This window comes from Calonectris borealis, chromosome 6, assembly GCF_964195595.1.
Source record: "Calonectris borealis chromosome 6, bCalBor7.hap1.2, whole genome shotgun sequence".
Classification (NCBI taxonomy): Eukaryota; Metazoa; Chordata; class Aves; order Procellariiformes; family Procellariidae; genus Calonectris; species Calonectris borealis.
Window position 1 is genome coordinate 2,205,092 of NC_134317.1, and position 20,112 is coordinate 2,225,203.

Here is a 20,112-nt window from a genome sequence, read left to right on the forward strand (position 1 = left end):
GTTATATCTGAGCTCTCTAATTTTTAACTTTTTCTAAAGGAATCAGCAGAAATACCAGCCATCCTCCGGCACAGAAGAAAGCATAAGTAACAAACTTCTGCTGGTCACTTCCAGCTCCCTCTGTGAATTAGCTTTTCAGAAACAGATCGTGGTCTGTTCACCAGAAGAAAAATAGAGGCAGAGGTAGAAAATAAATTTCAAATACTTTAAATTTTCATGGCTTTTTTTCTTCCAGGGAGCAGTTTGAAGAGTGTTGGGTAGTTCTTGTTCACTTATTAAGTGAACAGAAACTGGAATTCTAATACATACTTCTTTCCTTGTATGTAAAAACAAGGCTTCTAGATAAAAATCTGCTGTGTTCAGAACTCGTAGTTTGATTTGTGCCGCTAACTGAATGAAACTCATCCTTGGCAAAAGGTTGGCAAAGGTTTATCCATGTATAAACCTCACACAGAGTAGGTTTTGAGGCTTGAGGTGTTGTAAGGGCTTATTCTGGTCTTCCGCACAGAGTAAATTCCATCTAGTGGAAGGTAGGTAAGGTGGAGGGGGGGGAGAAGGAAAGAGATTCAAGGATGGAAGGACAAAATTGCGACCGTGACATCAAATTGGTGAACTTGAACTTCAGTGAACTGTAAGAGATTGCTGCAGGCCAGTTAGGGAGGGAGAGGAGGTGAGTCTGCCTGGGAATCATCTGTGGGAGGTGAAAACTGGCTCATAAACGTAAGACGACATTCATGGCTTCTCTCAGCTGTACTTACTTTCGCGTATTGATATTTTTGAAAGCTTCAAGCTGGATTAGTAGCCTAGTAGATTGATGGGAAATACTACGTTTAAATACCCCACATGCCTGTTACTGTGTTTAGATTGTTTTTTTTAGTTTATCTGCTTGGCAAATGTAAGCTAGGTAATAACAACTGTGTTGCTTTAAAAACACTTGCTTGTTCTGACACAAGCGGGAAGTCTCTCATCCCATTGCATGTATACATCCTTTAGTCCCGTTAGTGGCTCCTGTGTCAGGTAGTTGGTGTTGCTGCCTGTGTGGCTAGATACAGAGTTCTTTAGCAAAATTTTGTGCTACTTGACTCAGGCAAAACAGGCTAAGGTGGGGTATTTTTAAAGCAGTGATTGGGATGTTTTGTTGTTATTCCCCTGTGGGCTTTTTATAAAGATCTAAAGACTAAAATCTCACAGAAATCCTGTAGAGGCAAATAAAGCAGTAGTGATGATCTCTAGAGTTCATCAGTACAGAAATATTGTGCTGGTCTATCTACAAACTTACGTTGTCATAAAAAACAAAAAAAACAGGCACATGACATTGGCTTTATTGCCAGGTGCTTCATTGCCCCTGTGAAGTCCCAAGGTGTGATTTTGGGGGTGATGCTTCCTGTGCCTGATTTCAGAAACATACCGTTGAATGGTCCTAAACTCATGCTGATGATAACATACTCATTATTCAGCTCACGATAAAAGAATAAATGCTGGTTTATAGACATGCCAAAAACCCCACGATGGCCTCTATTCAAAGGTAAAATAAGTATAGCTGACAGCAGTCCCAGGGCAGGGCAGGAGCAGGCACAGCGCGGCACAGGGCAGCCTGGTTTTCACAAAAGCGACGAGGTGAGATGAGTGCACCAGGGAGAGAAAACAAAACTAAGCCAGATGAAGACAAAAGAGAAATGGGGATAAACTTGAACAGAGTGAAATAAGAGGAGAAATGGGAGGTAATCCTCTTCCAGATTGCCAAGTTAAATGCCCGTGATGTTGTAAAAAGGAACTAGATGTAGGTGTAGTTTAAAATAAAAGGGGTCCACCCATGTCAGCAAGAACGCTCCATCACAGCCAGCATAGGAAAGCATCCATAATATTCAGAGATCTGCTGTTTATTTGTCCTGTGTGTGTCTCCACTCCGGGACACTGCACGTGGAGCAAAAGAGATCTCTGAGAATAATGCAGAGGAGGCAGGGGGAGAGACTGGGCGCCTGGGGAGTGACTTAGAAATACACCATATTATTTCAGGACTTCCTGGCTGAAACCTTTATGCTGTATGTCTGAGGAAACATTGTGGTAGACCACATATGGTAAACACAGATGCTTGTGTAGTTGGCAGTATGATTAAGTTTAGTTTGGGGGCAATATTTGTCTCTTTTTTTTTTTTTTCCTGAAGACTTATGGAACATTCTTGACTTCCTAACGTCTTATTGGGGACAGACACAAAGCATCGTCTTTCCAGGAGAGCTCATTTAGGATAACAGATGCAATTTTATTAGCTGGTGTAGTATTATCAGGTGTCATAAAGCCCAGTAGTAGTAGCTTCCCCAGATCACTCAATAGTTTCAAGAGCCAGAGTAATTAGAAAAAGTAAAGCAGTGTTTCTGTGCTGTTGCAGCTTTAGTTCGGTGCCTTTTATCACTGGAAAAAACACCTTTTTTCTCTCCTGGGTCTTCTGAATAGCTTTCATGAAAAAGAGGGACCAGCTGCAGATTGAAGGAAAATTCAGACTAGAGGTGTTCAGCTGTTGATTCAATCACACGTCTGACTACAAGCGATTGGAGTAAAACACAGATCAGAGCATTCCCAGACAGATCTTTGCTCTTCTATGGTTGAACAAAAAAATGGGGTTTGAAAGGTTTGTGTATTGTTCAGATTTCATGGTTCGGACACCTTTTTGGAGAAAAACAATCTGAGCCTGTAGCTACCTATCTGGCTGTGATCTTCACCTTCCAGTTTGCTTGGAGACTGCAGGAAGAGTGCTTTGGGTGTTACATTGTGTGGGAAGATCTGAATTTAAGCTTTTTTTTGGAGGGGGAGAAAAATCCTCACCCCGAAACAAAAATTATTAATTTGGAGGGAGGGGTAGAAAAAAGATAAGCAGATATTCATGTCTGTCGTTGTCCAGTTCTACTGTGAATGGCATAGGCAGACACATTGCAGATTCTGGCAGCCTCCCCTTGCGAATATTTCGGGTTAGAGATGCCCCAGAGACAATCTTTGTTTCTTTCCTTGGGACAGAGTGCTCCCAGGCTGAGTGCCAAGGGAGACCTGGCCAGACCTCGCCCTGGAGCTGAATGATTTAACCGCAGTTAACCAGGGGCTGTGGCAGGAGGGACTCGTACCAGGACTTATTGCTGTTTCCCAGGATGGGTTGTAACTCCCAGCGAGGTAGTGCTGGGACACAACTCAGCCGAGTCCTCGGGCCGGTGCTTGCAGGGACTTAGGTTACACGGCAGTAGTCAGAGGAACCTGATGTGCTTGCTGAGTAAGAGGATGGATGTAGGCATGTGCTTAATTGCTTTGCTGAATAATAGGCCAAAATGATACAGCAGCTAAGAACTGTTCTTGTGAAGGGGACTGGGTAATTTTTGGTACCCTCGGCTGTTTTATGTAGTTGTTGCCAGCAGAGGTGAGATAGCTGGAGCAGTTTAACTAGTCCATAATACATATAACAACTTATTACTAATACTAATGTGTAAATGCATTTTTATGGTCAAGAGAATGGAAACACTCATGGACAAACTAGTGAAACATTTTGTCCATCTTTGTACTTCAAGTAGTTTATGCTGTCGTTTTTGCTACTGAAACATCTAAGCTTTGTCTTGACTGATTAGTGGTCAAGGTTCCGGCAAAGGCAAAACAACATTTGAGTTTACAGTTATTTATAACATAAGAAATTACATCTGTCAAAATATGAAAAAGAAGAGTTTAGAACAACTAACATATTCAGTGACCACTGTCTCGGGCTTCTTTTTTAGTCTACGTAGATCTTTAAACTGTAGACCTTTTCCATGTGTAACACCTAGTGAATGTATACCTGTAATGCTTGTCAGGCAAAATCTTGTATGTCTTGCATGTTCATTTGAACGTTACAGAAGAAGATGTAGTATTTTGGCAGTAGATGTACATATTACTAGTACTTCCTTTTAAACCAAATTTCTTAGATGTAAAAACACAATCTGTGCTGAACTGAAAGCAGCTTGAGAAAGGAGATGTGACTGCAAGATTTTAAATTCAGGAAAAAAAAAAGAGATCATGAAAAGAAATGTTAGAACAATTGCCCTATTTTCTAATAATTAGTATTCACAAAGAAAAAACATGTTCTAACTACCTAGTAATTTCCAAATTGCTGAGACACCTAATGAGTTGTCTTAAATAAATTTACCAAACATATAGAAGGAAATAATTACTGAGCATTTAAGTCTGAAATCACAACTCAATGCAAAATGGTTATGCAGCTGGCTTGTGTGTTTGTCAGTTATTCAGCAAGAAAATGATTTGGTTGAGAACTGAACCTTGTCCTGTTTGGACTTTCAATGGCACATTCACATTGTCTCTTAGATGTGAATTTGTGAAGAAGTCCTACTAAAATGCTTTCCTACTGGGCCTTGTTATTTAACATTACAACAGCTGTAACAGATTTTGTAATTCTAGAGGGATATTAATAATTCTAGAGGATATTAAAAGCAAAATAGGGGCTGTGCTTCCAGTGTAATCTCTGCACCTCCTTCTGCAACGCTTTTACATGTGGGAATAACCCCTTTGGTTTCATTAGTGTAAAGGGTTGCTCCTCTTGGGAGCTCATCCCACAGAAGTCTCGTTCCAGAGCTTCGGATAGGACCTCTCTGCAGCATTTTACTGGGGTGGTTGTTCTAGCACACGTGGATTTTTCTGGCCCCGACTTTGATTGCAGCACAGTAGTGTTTTCATGCCAAATGAATAGATACCCACTGGTTTGTATTTGCCTCTTAATTACATCACCTGCCCAGTAATTAAATTTAGCTGCCTGCCCTGAGTGCTGAGACCAGGTGAGCACCAGCTATGGTCAACAGTAGTGGCCACTGTTATTTAAAATGTGGGGTTTTTTAAAGTCCACAAGTTTTGATTCCTGTTTCCATGTAAAAATATGTTAGTACTTATCCGCTATAACACCTGTCTTTATGGCATACTTACAATAGTAACCTGTGAGTTAAACCTATGTTTTCAGGTGGTGGGAACAATACCGATACTATGACTAACTTGTGTAGAGGCGAATCTTGTGCAGAGGGACTGTACGATGCACGTGGACCAGTGAGACGGTTTATGTTGGGTCTTGGAGTGAACTGCGTCTGCAAGGAATAGGTCTTCTGTTTTTTTTTTTTAAAAAAAAAGCAGCATGAGTCCTTCAACACACGTGGCATATGGCAGCATATGGCCCTGCAGCCATCACTTGCCTATTTGTTCTCCTTTTGCTTTCTCAAGAACTTTGTCAAGTTTCTGGGAACTTGTTAAGGAGGTACATAGCCTCCTGTGCGATGCGCATTGACCTCAATTCTCGCTGAAAGTTGCAGAGGACTGAGGACACTCAGTCTTTTTTTAAGTTGAGGCTCTGAATACATCTTGTGTGAAAGGGAGGTAGAGGATGGGCTAATGTAACCTTCCTGCTAATGAAATCAGTCTTCCTTCTCGGAGTAGCTACTTAGGTTTTTGGCTGCTTCCACTGTCAGAGTGTGAAGACCCCTCAGTCCCAACTAGGGACAGAGCTATGGTCTGGAGTTAAATAGGATTTAGGGATATATCTTTTGGTTTTGAGCAGTGCTGATGTCCCGAATCACACTGAAGTCTTAAGCAGGCTGTTGTTACTCGTTATTGAAGGTGGGGGATAAATGATTACATGGTGTTTTATTATTCTTTTTAAAGTGAATGAATGAATAGAGCAATGACTGCAGTGGAAAAGAAGAGACAAAGCAATGAAGAAAAACAATAATAGTAATAATATTAATAATATAATACTAATAATAGTAATAATAACAATAAACAAATCTTGAGTTGCTTAAACCTTGCAATATACGGCAAATAGAAAGGACCACCTCTCTGACGGAGTTATATTGACCTTTTACCTATGTATGCTGTTCTGGTAGTAAAAAAGTCTTCTCTCATTATTTCCATGCACGTACCTGCCAAGTTCAGAAGTATTTTATATAAGTAGTTTTAAAGACCTGTATCACAATGTAACTTGAATAAATAATTCTCTCTAAATATATATCCTGAAAAATAGCCAGCAATTTTTGTCGTACGGAAAACATTACTCTTACAGACAAGACGTGGTTGCCAAAGACAGGCTTCACCTCTGCCCTGGGTAGTTTGGTGCGGTGGGTAAGAGGGGACTGTGGAAGGGCAGGGACGGTCGCTCCTGGCTTGCACAGGGAGCACAAGGTGTTGCTCCGAGCTGAGCTTTGACCTCCTCTTCTGGCCAGGGCTCAGCACAGCGTGGATTACACCAGGGGTTTTGAGCTTTTTGTTCTGGGAGGATGAAACCTTGGGATTTCATCTACATCTGCTTTTGTACAAAATACTGTTGGTACAGTGCTCACGCAGGTAACTTGTTATCACGAGACATACTGAATGCAGCTAGAACAAAAATGGTACTGGTTTAGAGTGAACTCTTCCCTCGTCTGCTGCTCAGGTAAACTGAGTAATCGTACCTGGTGTGGGTTGGAATATGGTTTGGCTTCAGAGCAAGGGTTATTTTCTGTTTTCTGTGTTTCAGCCTAAGACTGAATTTCTTGGGAAGTTAACAGTGTCTGGAAGCAGTCGCTTCTGGTAGCAGCCTAGCTGTGAGCGATAACCGTGTGGCATCCTAGCACCCGCCCGCCCCTTGCAGGAGCACCGTGTTTCACGTGCAGGGCTCTGATCAGAGGTTTTGGCAGCTGGAGGAACTACAAGCGCTGAAGTGCCCAGTTAGGCCTGAATGGGTCTATTCAATGGGAAGAAATGCTTTCTGATTCTTGCAAAGCAAAGATCCTAAAAAATTCAAGCCCCATGATAGTATGGATTTAATCCAGCCAAAGTGACTAGTAGTAGCCAGTCTCTCCATGATTCCATGTCTTAGCTGAGAAATGAAATTTCAGCTTCTGTGCATGCAAGTTTAGCGTTTCCTGGCAGTGCTGTAACAACAGCTCCAGTCCTAAATGTGGTACCTCCCTGCTTTTGTGGGAGTTGGAGGTAGGGGAGAGATCCACAAGTTACAATGTCCAGCTTTACATAAGGACATTTGAACGAGCTGGATATTGAAGGACACGTCAAGATTGCACTCAGAAGTCTACTTTCGATGCTTTGATTCTTGGTAACGTGGTTAGTGTGGGTGGTCTGACCCTGGCTGGACACCAGGTGCCCACCAAAACCGCTCTATCACTCCCCTCCTCAGCTGGACAGGGGGAGGAAAAAATATGATGAGAGGCTCGTGGGTCGAGATAAGGGCAGGGAGATCACTCAGCAGTTACCGACACCGGCAAAACAGACTCATCTTGGAGAAAATTAATGTATTACCAATCAAATCAGAGTAGGGTAATGAGAAATAAAACCAAATCTTAAAACACCTTCCCCTCACCCCTCCCTTCTTCCCAGGCTCAACTTCACTCCCGAGTTCTCTGCCTTCTCCCCCCGAGCAGCGCAGGGGGACGGGGAATGGGGGCTGCGGTCAGTCCATCACACGTCGTCTCTGCCGCTCCTTCCTCCTCACACTCCTCCCATGCTCCAGCGTGGGGTCCCTCCCACGGGAGACAGTCCTCCACAAACTTCTCCAGTGTGAGTCCTTCCCATGGGCTGCAGTTCTTCACGAACTGCTCCAGCGTGGGTCCTTCCCACGGGGTGCAGTCCTTCAGGAACAGACTGCTCCAGCGTGGGTCCCCCACGGGGTCACGAGTCCTGCTAGCAAACCTGCTCCAGTGCGGGCTCCTCTCTGCACGGGGCCAAGGTCCTGCCAGGAGCCTGCTCCAGCGCGGGCTTCCCATGGGGTCACAGCCTCCTTCGGGTATCCCCTTGCTCCGGCATGGGGTCCTCCATGGGCTGCAGGTGGATATCTGCTCCGCCATGGACGTCCATGGGCTGCAGGTGGATATCTGCTCCGCCATGGACTTCCATGGGCTGCAGGTGGATATCTGCTCCACCGTGGACCTCCACGGGCTGCAGGTGGATATCTGCTCCGCCATGGACGTCCATGGGCTGCAGGTGGATATCTGCTCCGCCATGGACTTCCATGGGCTGCAGGTGGATATCTGCTCCACCGTGGACCTCCACGGGCTGCAGGGGCACAACCTGCCTCACCATGGTCTTCACCAGGGGCTGCAGGGGAATGTCTGCTCTGGCACCTGGAGCACCTCCTCCTCTCCTTCTTCACTGACCTTGGTGTCTGCAGTTGTTTCTCTCACATATTCTCACTCCTCTCTCCGGCTGATGTTGCACAGGTGTTTTTTTCCCCTTCTTAAGTACGTTATCCCAGAGGCGCTGCCACCATCGCTGATGGGCTCGGCCTTGGCCAGCAGCGGGTCCGTCTTCGAGCCAGTGGCATTGGCTCTATTGGACGTGGGGGAAGCTTCTAGCAGCTTCTCACAGAAGCCACCCCTGCAGCCCCCCCGCTACCAAAACCTTGCCATACAAACCCAATACAGTTAGTGAAGAAAAAAAACCAGCAACGAAACCACTGCAGAAAGCCAGATCCACTGTCCCTGTTGTGCAGGGTACGTAGGAGTCTGCAGTTCCTCCCAACCTGCGCGGTTCTGATTCTGCCATACAGTGTCAACATAATGCAGCAGAATCAACATGGAAATTGCAACATAAGACAAGTTTCCATATCTGTATATCCATCTGTAAATGTAAATTTTTCTTTTACTATTTATTATGTAAGTTACAGGCCGCCTGTGCAGCAGGGCTTCTGTGCGCTAGCCCTCAGTGGGGATTTTGCTGGCTGTCCCCAACCTCACAGAGACAGGAATGTGACAACGCAGGCTGAGTGCGAAAAACAGCGTGTAGGAGAAACTCACGTTGTGCTTTACAAGGCCATGTTTGTCTGTTTTCCAGTATAAAACAGCTAAACAATGATGAGCAATCTTGTTTTGTACAATATGGCTCTCTCAAACCTCCATTGTGCTGCATGTGTGCTCACACACTTGGATGTCTGCTAGAAAAGTTTTAGTTGAGGTCCTGACTGGTTTCAAAGCATTGGAGTGACCTCTGGTTCAGCTCTTTGGTCTGCTGTGTAACCTCTGTGTTCAGCACCAGGACAGGATCTTTAGGAGCTTTGGGGCCTCTGCAGAGGCTCGCAGGAGGTGAAACTGCCTTGAGCATCCGAAAACCTGTATGGAAGCTTGAAGGTACCAAGTGGGATTCCTGTTGCGGGGAGGAACTAAGAGGAGGCACAGGAGGAGAGAGACAGGGGTGAGGACAGGATGGGACAGGAGTGATCTTTTTTCCCCTGACGTATTTCATGCCGTCCCTAGCTCTGATACTATTCTAACTCCAGCAAACCATTCAAAATAATTGGCTGCCTTAAGGTGTGCTGCTGCTCCTGATACTTTGTCACTTTAAAGGGCTGTGGATTTTCAAAGTGAACTCTCTGTTACTGCAAAGACATTTTTCATGTTCTCAGCTGAAAACAACGCGTGCCTATGAACACAGGTACTAGGGCTTTCCTCTTCGGTGACATATATGCTTTATTAAGCATAGCGATTGCCATGTGTGCTCAATGTCTGCTTATTCCTGGATAGAGAGATGCGCTCAAAATGCCCATAGCTAGCCCTTCCGTAGGGGAAGGGTGCCTACAATTAGACAATGCTGCCCTGTTGTCTTGCTTAATGGATAAGGCAGAAGCTTTTTCTCTGAGCAGGGTATGTTTTCAGAAATGCTTTCTGGGTTGTGATGGACTCTGCAGCACCCTAAATCTTTTCAAAAGAGACTGCATGTCATCTGGCTTATTGGAGCTCCTAATGGATTGATGCTTTAATTGCACAGGCTATATGAGAGAGCATTACAAGTTATGGCTGGATAGAGAGCAATTCAGATCTGTATATTTATGGCAGTTGGAAAAAAAATTATTTGGAACCTCACTGAAGTCTTTTTTTTTTTTTCCAGTTTTGAAACCGTAACAGCTAAAGGTTGATATTCTCTTCAGGTCTTTTCTTCAGCAAGCAGGAAGGCTGGACCTACACACTGTCTGTAGTGTCCTCGAGGAGGATGTATGTGAACTTTTCCTCCCTAAACAGGCTGGGGCACAGAAACACCATGTTCGCTAGGAATATTTTGTTACTCTTTCCAGTCATCCAGCCGCCTCAGCACGTATCTTTCAGCAGTCTCAAGTGAGCAAGTCACCAGTCAGTGAGCAAGAGGGACTGATGATGTACCATTATTTTGTAGTTGCTGAATAAACAAACGCATTGTTCTTTCTGCTTTACTCTTTTCCCCTAGCATTTTTGGGATTGCTTTAAACCTCAATGTTTTTATCAAAGCTGAATTATACTAATTGATGAGAGAGGAAAATGAATGAGGGAGAAAATAAATAATAAATTGCAAGAAAAATGAATTCACAGAAGCCCAAAGTAAAAAGGCTGTGAAATATGAAATGAGTCTTTCATTGCCTTGAATAATATAATTATCTAGCAAAGCCTGTTTTCTTCAAATTGTCAAGTCTGGTGTGCACTTGAACTCATTGCATACGCTCCCACTTCACTGAGTTCCTGTATCTCCCAGGGGGTCGTGAGGTTGAGGTTAGGTAACAGTTAGCATGATAATTGATCCTTGAATATTATGTGCAAATGTGAAACTGTGGACATATGCGATACTCCCCAAATTATCAGCTTGCTGCTGTAAGCAGTAGGAAAATAAAGAAACGAAAGGGTCTTTTTGATAAAAGTTTTAGTGTACAGGAAAAGATGGGGAATGTCTTCTTTCCTCTCTCTTCTCTCACTTCCCTAAGGCTACTAACATAATTTGGTTTTCATTGTGTGGTCAGGCAGTCAGTTACACATACCCAGCTGCGACAAGAGCATGGATGCATCATAGTATTTAGTATTATCACATCTATTGCAGTTTTGACAAATACGAGCTGTCAGTCCAGAACTTCATTGCGCTTGGTGCTGTACAGGCATGAGTGTGTTGGCTTGTTGCACAATATTCTGTCAATATTGCACAATATTGCTGTGAATATTCTGACCTTCAGACAAAAATTTTAAACAGAACCGAAAATTAAATACAAGAAGTGATACTTCTGTCTGTGCATGGTTTTAAAAAACAGTCAAAAGCTGCACTTGTGAAGATAACAAGGGTTATTTTTAATTTATGGACTGCTTGTGTTATAGAAGTTCCCAGAAGCCTTAATCAGATTCTGAGTCCCATTTTGTGAGCAGAAGTCGCTGCTGCCAGGAGTCCAGTGTAACTACAAATGCATCTTAGCTGGTGAACATGGAGTGCAGAAATCAAGGGTGATGTTAACAGAGGCATGGGAGATGAGCGGGAAGTCAGTGAGATAGCTTGCAATCTGGTAAATGCGCATACCCGATAGCGCTGTGTAATTTTGCTCAGTGTGGGGCAGTGATGGAGCTGAGAAAAATAAACCTTAATCGTGGTTGGTCTTCTGCTCTGACCGAATGTTGACACTTGCATTCCTTGGCCCATGCTTACGGTACGTTATAGAATGTCAGTTTTCATTACTTACCTTGGACTGCTTTTTCTGTCTATCTTGCCACTATTAGCCTTGTTTTCAGTGTGATGCTGCAGTTCAGCATCACATGAGTCACAGTCCTGGGGCTGCATCTTTCAGATAAGCCACTTGCTATTTGGCATAACTTGCAAGAGAAGGGATCATGCGGATGTGATTGTACCAATCCATATCATTTGGCGTACAGGCAGTGATTAGCATTGAAGAGCAGCCTGGGGTAGCCTTGCAGTATCAGCTGCTTTGGTTAAGACTACTTTGTTCTGACAGCATTAAATAGGTCAGTGCTCAAGCATGTATCACTAAAAGCCAGTATGGGAAACTGTGCATCCAGCATAGGTATCTATTCCTATTAAATTGCCTTACAGAGCTACAGTGAATCATATCGAGAAGACTTGACTAAATATGTAGATGTGAGCCTGTGCACTTTTTGTTCACCATTTCCCCATACAGATGATTTCTGCAATCCACCTACGTGCGTGATGCTGGTGTCTGTCCTGTCGGTGACGTGTTCTGTGCCTTGTTCTCATACACCTTTCAGTACATAGAAAATTAAGGGGGAAATGACATGGTCAGAGAGCACGTGGGTGAGGAACAGTGTCTGCTACTCTTGATGACAGCAGTAGTGGCTTTGTCTCAGGCTTCAGGCATGCCAGGATGTGGTGCATTCCTGTTGCAGTGTATTACGCCAGGTAGGACTAAAATCTTGGAAAGAAGCTCATTCCTACTGCAGTATATTATTTGTATTTATTATCATGCCTCTTGATTTATTATTTGGAGAGTGTGATTACTTTTCCTTCTTCCTTTCTGCTGCTATTGAAGCTTTGTTGTCTGTAAGTAAAAAATGTGACGATCAGCAGCTATAAAGCATTTTGTATCTTCAGAGTGTTTAGTGGGCAATAAATGATAAGCTGTTCTTCTCTACCACAAAGTTGGTCTGTCTTTGCAAATCCTGGTCTGTTTTGGTTTGTTTTTTTTTTTTTCTTTTTTTGCTGCTTTGGACTATGCAGGCTCTGGTATGGAGGACAGGCTATAATTTTAGGCCTGGAATATTTGACCACACAAATTCAGCCTCCCACTGGTAGACTTCCCCTTCAGTTGCTGAACAGTGGGTTGGAACAGTAGGCTAGGCAGGGGTTTCCTGCTACCCGTTTCACCTAGGTGTGATGAGTTGGCATGCTTTGCACTCTCGCTTTTGATCAGGGGAGAAATGTTCTTATGCCTTGGTAGCTGATGCATTTGGTAGCTGAAGTTTTAATCTTGCCCCCAAGGTGGGGAGAGAGGAGTAACTGGCAGCCACTGAGCATCCCGAGAGGTGTCTTTGGTGCACGCCTAGCCAAGTGCTGTGGCTGCTGAGTTCCCTGGTCTCTGCTACATCCCGAAGGAAGCAGAAGGAAGAGCAGCATGTCTAGCTTCCGAGCTAAGAAAAGCTTGTGCTGTTGCCAGCAGCTATTTCTAGTTTTCAGCCTGTTGACGTTAGACTTGTTCCAGCACAGGACCCCAAACGTGTGTGTCTGCAGACACCCAGCTGCTGAGAGGCACGCTGCCCGTTCCAGCTCACCTTGGTGCGCGGGGTGCAGGCTGGCCGGCTGTCCTGGGAAGGAATTTTTCTGGTCTGTTAAGATCATAGCTCATGTTGGGCGAGCTGTTCTTGACATAGAGGAAATCTGCCCTCCCTAGTGACAGTACCACGCTTATGGCCAAGTTATGAGTATGTAACAAGAAGAGAGCATATGCTCATCAGTGGTTCATTGCCAGGAGTCTTCTAATGGATGTGTATTCACATCAATATTTAAGAATATGTTAGTTTACATGGAGATTAAGAGTATTGACTTCTATGGTAGATTACATAGAATATGTGTCCCTGTGCTGCAGGATATAAATCAATTTAAGGAAAAAAAATTTGAAAGACATAATGCTGTAGAATGGCTCTTTTGTAACATTGTATAGAGTTACACATTTTGGAGCTCTATAGAGATACAAATCTATAGGTATATATGTCTTCAATTTGTTGCTAGAAATTTAATGACTTCGCAATTATTTGTTACACTGGTTATATAATACAATACAGCATACGTAGTCCAGCGCATTACTCCCTTCCCTTATTTAAAAAAAGAAACAGTGTCTCTTAGCAGTGGTTAGACGTTGCCGTATATTCCTCCTCCTGAGTACAGTAGCAGGGCTGGATCCTTCTGCAGCTCTGCATTATCCTGATCCTTTTGAAGTTCTCTTTTTTTATGATAGTGTGTTTGTGTAGTTATTTTTGCTTAGACATGCAAAATAGGTAGGTTAAAAAGTTAGACTACAATGCAAACTATATGCAACTCTTTACGCTAAACTTTATATACTGACTTTTATAGCAGCCATTACCAGCACAGCTGAGTGCTGTGGTGCAGAACCTGGGGAGTGTGTGATTGCTGCATGTCACCTGCAGCCGGTGCAGAGCGTCAGGCTGGGCAGGGTGAAACACAGACCTCTCCTGTGCTGGGAGCAGACTAACGACCCAAACGCAAATTAGTCAAATGCTGTATTGAACAGAACAGGATTCTGCAAGGCTGGAGTCTGGCTTAGGCAAAGGCCACCGTTCACCAGACAGATATATTAATTTATTAGTAAAAATTCCATTTGCTTGGGAAATGGCTCAGTAAGGGCCATACATTTCCTGTTCAACATTGACCTTGAGTGGAAGGTTAGACCTAGACTTCAGGATTTCGAGATCTTTGTAGGAGTTTCCTCCTATAGTGAAGATTTATTTCCCCTTTTGTATGAATGCCCAGTCGTACACACCTCCATCAGTGGTGCTCCTTGAAGTCTAGGTTCAAGTCCTAGTCTTGCTAGGCTTCTGGGTCATTAGAATAAAATAGAATAGAATAGACTATTTCAGTTGGAAGGGCCCTACAATGAGTCAAGTGTTTGTTTGAGGTTTTGGAGAGAGGGATTGGTATTTCAGATTCATCATGAGTAAACATTTCCTTTACCTTACCTGATCTGTTTTGCAAGATTAAACCCGTCTTTCTGTTGGCTCCACGCAAATGTAAAGATCAGCTGTGTAGGATGCTGGAGTCAGGTTGCTTTATAAAAAGAAGAGAGCCACTTGCACATGTCAGATGTTGCCAGGCATCCTGAATAAAGTCCCAGGCACAAAAATCTAACTATGGCAGTACCTTATTTCCTCCCTTATAGCCTGTTGCATTCCGCTTCTGCTTGTACATGCTCTTTTCGTTTCCTATCATTGTATAGCTTTTGTGTTGCCCTGTTGAGTAGCTTTTAATAATGTGACTTTTGCCACTTTTTTTTCCCTCTTGAAGCACAGAACAAAGCTTTGTGTGAGTGGCACCCACGGCAGGGAGGGGAGTACTTACACAATGATACTGTATTTACAGGGAGGGGTGATTGTAACCAAGCTTTGTAATACCTTAATTATATTTGATGTGACCTAGCCCTTGACAATCTTGAATCTAAGGTTGTCAAACAGGATTTAAATATTACAAAGATTTCTGGACAGTGCCCACAGCTGAGCTGTATTTCTCTGTATCGGTAAGAAAGTTAAGAGATTCTGTGAAAGTGAAGAGAGAGGTTTTTCTTGTGATTTTTGTCTTTGGCTTAGTGCATCTGATCGGTAAAGCCAGATTATTTCTCTGCTAAGTTCTGCAGATTTTTTGTGCTAGCTACAATATGTAAAGTCCACTCAAAGAAATTAAGAAACAAATATTTTTAAAGTATTTTATGAATCTGACTGGGGAGGGGGTTTCTGTTTCTTACATGTGTTTTCTTAGTGACACGAATTTAATTTCAGGGCTCAGCAGATTCGTACACAAGCAGACCCTCAGACTCTGATGTCTCTTTGGAAGAAGATAGGGAAGCAATCCGCCAGGAAAGAGAACAACAAGCAGCTATACAACTTGAAAGGGCAAAGGTGTGTTCTTTTCAACTTCAATAATAACTAAGTTACGTGGCATTTATCTTTTGCCTAGTGTTAAAATTCACACTGTTGGTTTATAATGATGCTGCTATCTTTTGAAATAGTTTGGTAATTGAATCAAGTTATCTGCAGACAAGATATTTGGGGCAATATAGTGTAAATATTCTCATATAAATGGGGATCTTCTCTAGTGAGCTGAACTCTTCTGGCTTGTGTGAAATTATTATCTCTGAATTTTGATGTATTTGGCAAATGCCCTCTGCTAGGTTTTTGGTAATTGGTACAACAAATCAACTCTTGATTCAGAAAAGTTTCCACTGTTTGTGATGTGTGTTTCTATTTGTAGTCCAAACCAGTAGCATTTGCTGTTAAGACTAATGTGAGTTACTGTGGAGCTCTGGATGAAGATGTTCCTGTCCCAAGCACAGCTATCTCTTTTGATGCCAAGGACTTCCTACACATCAAAGAGGTAAAACCAAGAAGCAGTAAAAGGGAATGTGAAAGGGAATCTTTACATGCCAAGGACTGTGATTTGAGCAGTCAGGGCTGAGCCATACCAGATTAAAAAGAGAGCCAAGAGCTGAGTGGAGGCAGGAGAGCACAGCACATCCGTCTGATTAGTGATGATGTGGTGATACTTAAGCCTTTTTAGAGTTCCAGCACCCTGGGGTGGTTATCTTGCACTTTTTTAATGCTTGATGTTACCAACTTGTTTTTGAATTTTCATGTCACCGGAAGGAAATAACATCTTGCTATGTTTTAAATACCCTTCAACATGGTAGATTCAGATTCTTTTCATCAAATGAAGTTTGTGATGGATCAGAGATTAAGTAATAGAAAGGGATTCTATTGATGAAAAAGTGGAGTAGCACCAGGTTACACCAGGTCTTCATAAAGCACCAGAAAGGCTTGTAAGGGAGGAAATAAGAATAACACAGTTAGAAAATAAAATACTGAAGAGGACAGATACAAAAATAAGGAAAAAGGAATGGGAATAAATGGGCCCTGAGTATGGCTTTGGTAGAGAAAAATACATTTTATTGCATGTTGAGTATATTTTCTGCAATTCTTTATCTGAAGTGAGCCCTCCAAATTTGCGTAAACCCCTGTTTTTTTGTAGATTTGTCCATAGGCTTGCAGTTTGCAAAAACATTTTTTCATCTCTGCATTCTGGGTTTATTTTAGGGTGTTCAATACTCATTTGTCTCTCTCTTTGAACATGTGTCCATCGTCACTTCAGAGTACTGATCTCCCATAGACTGAGCACATTTAGGAGGAAAACACCTGCTTCTGCACTTCTAGAGGCAGAGATTGGTGGTAGAACAGGGAGTTTTGCTTTAAATTCTTTCTCCCTGAGAAGGACATAGGAGAGGCAGTTGATTCCCTTGTTCCATTTTCTCAATTTGCTGCAAACAGATGGAAGTTTGATTGGGATTTTTTTTTTTTTTTTCTGTGTTTCTTTTCTTTTTTTTAATATTTATGTGGAACAATGCTTATAAACCCCTGCTGAAGAAGTGGAGCACTGAATCTGAATCTGCCTATCAGAATCATAGAATCATTAAGGTTGGAAAAGACCTCTAAGATCATCGAGTCCAACCGTCAACCCAACACCCCCATGCCCACTACACCATGTTCCTAAGCGCCTCATCTACACGTCTTTTAAATACTTCCAGGGATGGTGACTCCACCACTTCCCTGGGCAGCCTGTTCCAAGGCCTGACCACTCTTTCAGGAAAGAAATTTTTCCTGATATCCAATCTAAACCTCCCTTGGTGCAACTTGAGGCCATTTCCTCTCGTCCTATCTCTGCGTGCAGAATTGGTTGCCCCTCCTCTTCGTTCCCCAAGAATGTGTTCTATTCTGTCCAGCACCACCCCTGAACTCACTTGATGTACACCACCTTCCAACCCTGCTTTCCATCAGGAGAAGATCCTTTGCTAGCACTCAAAGTTGAATGCAGACAGCTGCATCCATTACAGCGCTCAGATCACTTTCTCAGCTGCCTTGCCCAACTTTTTCCTATCCACACCAGAAATGTACCCTACCTGACATACTATCTTTCTAGTGTACAGTGTCCTGCGTAACCAACCGTTCAGGTAACTCTGTGCATCATCATTAAAACAAGTATTTGATCTTAGCTTTCCCAGGATGTGGCTGCCTTTATTGTCAGGCCAGTGATTGAATTTATTGTACTAAGCTGCTATCGTGCTGCCCTGTACATTTTTCCAGAGAAGTATCCCAAGTCCATGTCTTGGCATTCTCTGAGTTTTCTTCCAAGATCTAAATGGCCAGGATGACATTGCCACTAAACTGTAAGCCATCTGGCTTACTGGTATTTGTCAGCTCTGCCAAGGGTTTAGCATAGTTTCTTTGTTAACGCTGAAACCTTCAGCTTGCCTGAAGCTGTGGCTGTAACTCAGTAGGATTTCAGGAATGGTTCCCCATGCTGGAGTCTGTAGCTGCATGGGAAAAGGCTTTGCAGAATTTGGTTTTCAACAATCTGGCAGGCTTGCTTGGACTAGAACAAGCATGGTTCCAGATTTTAGAATAATGCTAAACTAGATAAGAAGTAAGGTCAGCCTGCTGACAGGATGAAACATCAGCAGTAACTGACGAGTTGCTATATTGAGAATGTGTCCTGTATGTCTCATCTGTCTCCTACAAGACTACACATTATGTGCTTACTTAAAAGATGAAGTGGCAACAATTACTGACAATGCAGAAGAAATCATGGGCATGGCAACCAATAGGAATGAACTGTAGTCCTCCCACATGCTGAATGCGAAGAATAACATATGGGAGGTAATGACCTAATGCAAATAGCCCTGCGTTCCTTGCTGCATCGTTATCATTTCTATTGTTCAGATATTCTCAGCATAGCGCTGATTCTGATCTCATGTCTGGAGGCATCACTCAGAGGTCCATGACCTGCTAATGGAAGAAAGATTCCCATGTTCAAGCTATACATGTAGAACCAAAATAGAAAGGGTAATGCTCATGGGACTCAGGTTTTACAGTGGTTTAAATCCATTGATTGATTTCACTGATTTACAACAGCAGAATAGAATGCTAGATCCTGAAGTATTTGTCTATTTTAAAGAATGTAAATAGTTCTGTCGACTTAAGCAGAAACAACATACTTAAAATTAAGCTTTGCTTACTGACATTGTCTGAATCAGGGTCATAACAGCATGAAGAATAGATACTTAAAAAGTTGAAATGATAAAATACCGGAACCTCTTGCATGAATAACAGCTATGTAAAGAGGACAGGTTTTCAGTATGAGGGTATAAGGATTGCATTTCCCTTAGCTGTATATGTTAATATTTGTGTGCATGTATGGGTGTTGTGCTTTAACCCCAGCTGGCAAGCACCACACAGCCACTCGCTCGCTCCCCCCTGGTGGGATGGGGGAGAGAATTAGAAGAGTAAAGGTGAGAAAACTCTTAGGTTGAGATAAAGACAGTTTAATAGGGAAAGCAAAAGCTGCGCACAGGAGCAAAGCAAAACAAGGAATTCATTCACTCCTTCCCATCGGCAGGCAGGTGTTCAGCCATCCCCAGGAAAGCAGGGCTCCATCACACATAGCGGTTTCTTGGGAAAACAAACGCCATCATTCCAAAGGTCCACCCCTTTCTTCTTTCCCTGGCTTTATATACTGAGCATGACGTCATATGGTATGGAATAGCCCATTGGCCAGTTGGGTCAGCTGTCCTGGCTGTGCCCCCTCCCAGCTTTTTGTGCACCTGGCAGAGCATGGGAAGCTGAAAAGTCCTTGACTAGCATAAGCACTGCTCAGCAACAACTAAAACATCAGTGTGTGATCAACATTATTCTCATACGAAATCCAAACCACAGCACTATATCAGCTACTAGGAAGAAAATTAACTCTATCCCAGCCGAAACCAGGACAATGGGTTAATAAAAAGACTAATTTATTTTTCAAAGATGTTGAGGCTCTGTTTCAGAGGCTTCAGATACAGCAGTTAGGTACTGTTGTATCTTTGACAATTAGGACATGGTATTTATGTGTTTCTGCAAGAACTTAAGTGCCTGAGAATATGGAGCCAAGAGAACTGATCGTTTTTAAGACGAGATTTCTGTGATAACTTTTTCCTCAAGGCATGCAAACAAAATTGGTACACTCGTGCTGGTCTTAATGACTTGAAAGTTGGTTGTAAAAAGTAATATTTCTTTTGAACACTGAGTTGCCTAATGAAGCATAGCAGAGTATAAGGTTTTCAGATATTTTTCTTCAAAAGCTCTGCTGGCAGCCGCTACAAAAAATCCTTTTTTACTATGATATCCACTACGAGATCGCTTTTCATCTTTCCATTGTTAAAGTTGGACTTTCAATAATGCAGAAAAATGTATGTTACTAAAGGTTAATGATAAAATTAAATTTTATACTTTCAAGTATATATTAGGTTTTCTTCCTAAAGCTGAATTTTTCTTCAACAGTCATAAATTTAAAAGTGTGTGTCTCCAAATAGTTTAGCTACTTCTAGGCAGCAGCACTATAAAAGCGTCATTTGTAGAGAGGTGTCACAATTTTGATTAGAGCTCTGCCATACCATTAACCAGATATGGGTTTGGTTTGTTGCTGGAGCTGGGTAGGTTGGTCTGTCTTTATTTTGGTTCTAGAATGGTGTTTGTAGAGCTTTTCCACCACACAAGGTTTTTGCAAAGGGGTAACATGTTAATAACATCTGTAGAAGTACCTGGAAATACG

The 20,112-nt window shown here is 42.7% G+C and overlaps 1 protein-coding gene across 5 annotated transcripts in view; it reads left to right on the forward strand.

Annotated features, from left to right (window-relative positions):
- The window catches only part of CACNB4 (calcium voltage-gated channel auxiliary subunit beta 4), a 110,120-nt gene that overhangs the window by 62,128 nt on the left and 27,880 nt on the right, over positions 1 to 20,112 (forward strand). For all 5 annotated transcript variants that reach the window (XR_012674027.1, XM_075152657.1, XM_075152659.1 and 2 more), the window contains 2 exons: positions 15,255 to 15,374; positions 15,727 to 15,849. Coding sequence is in view for 4 of the 5 variants with exons in the window: in XM_075152657.1 (XP_075008758.1) it covers positions 15,255 to 15,374; positions 15,727 to 15,849 (243 nt within the window). In the remaining variant the exon portion in view is untranslated. The remainder of the gene's footprint in view (positions 1 to 15,254; positions 15,375 to 15,726; positions 15,850 to 20,112) is intronic.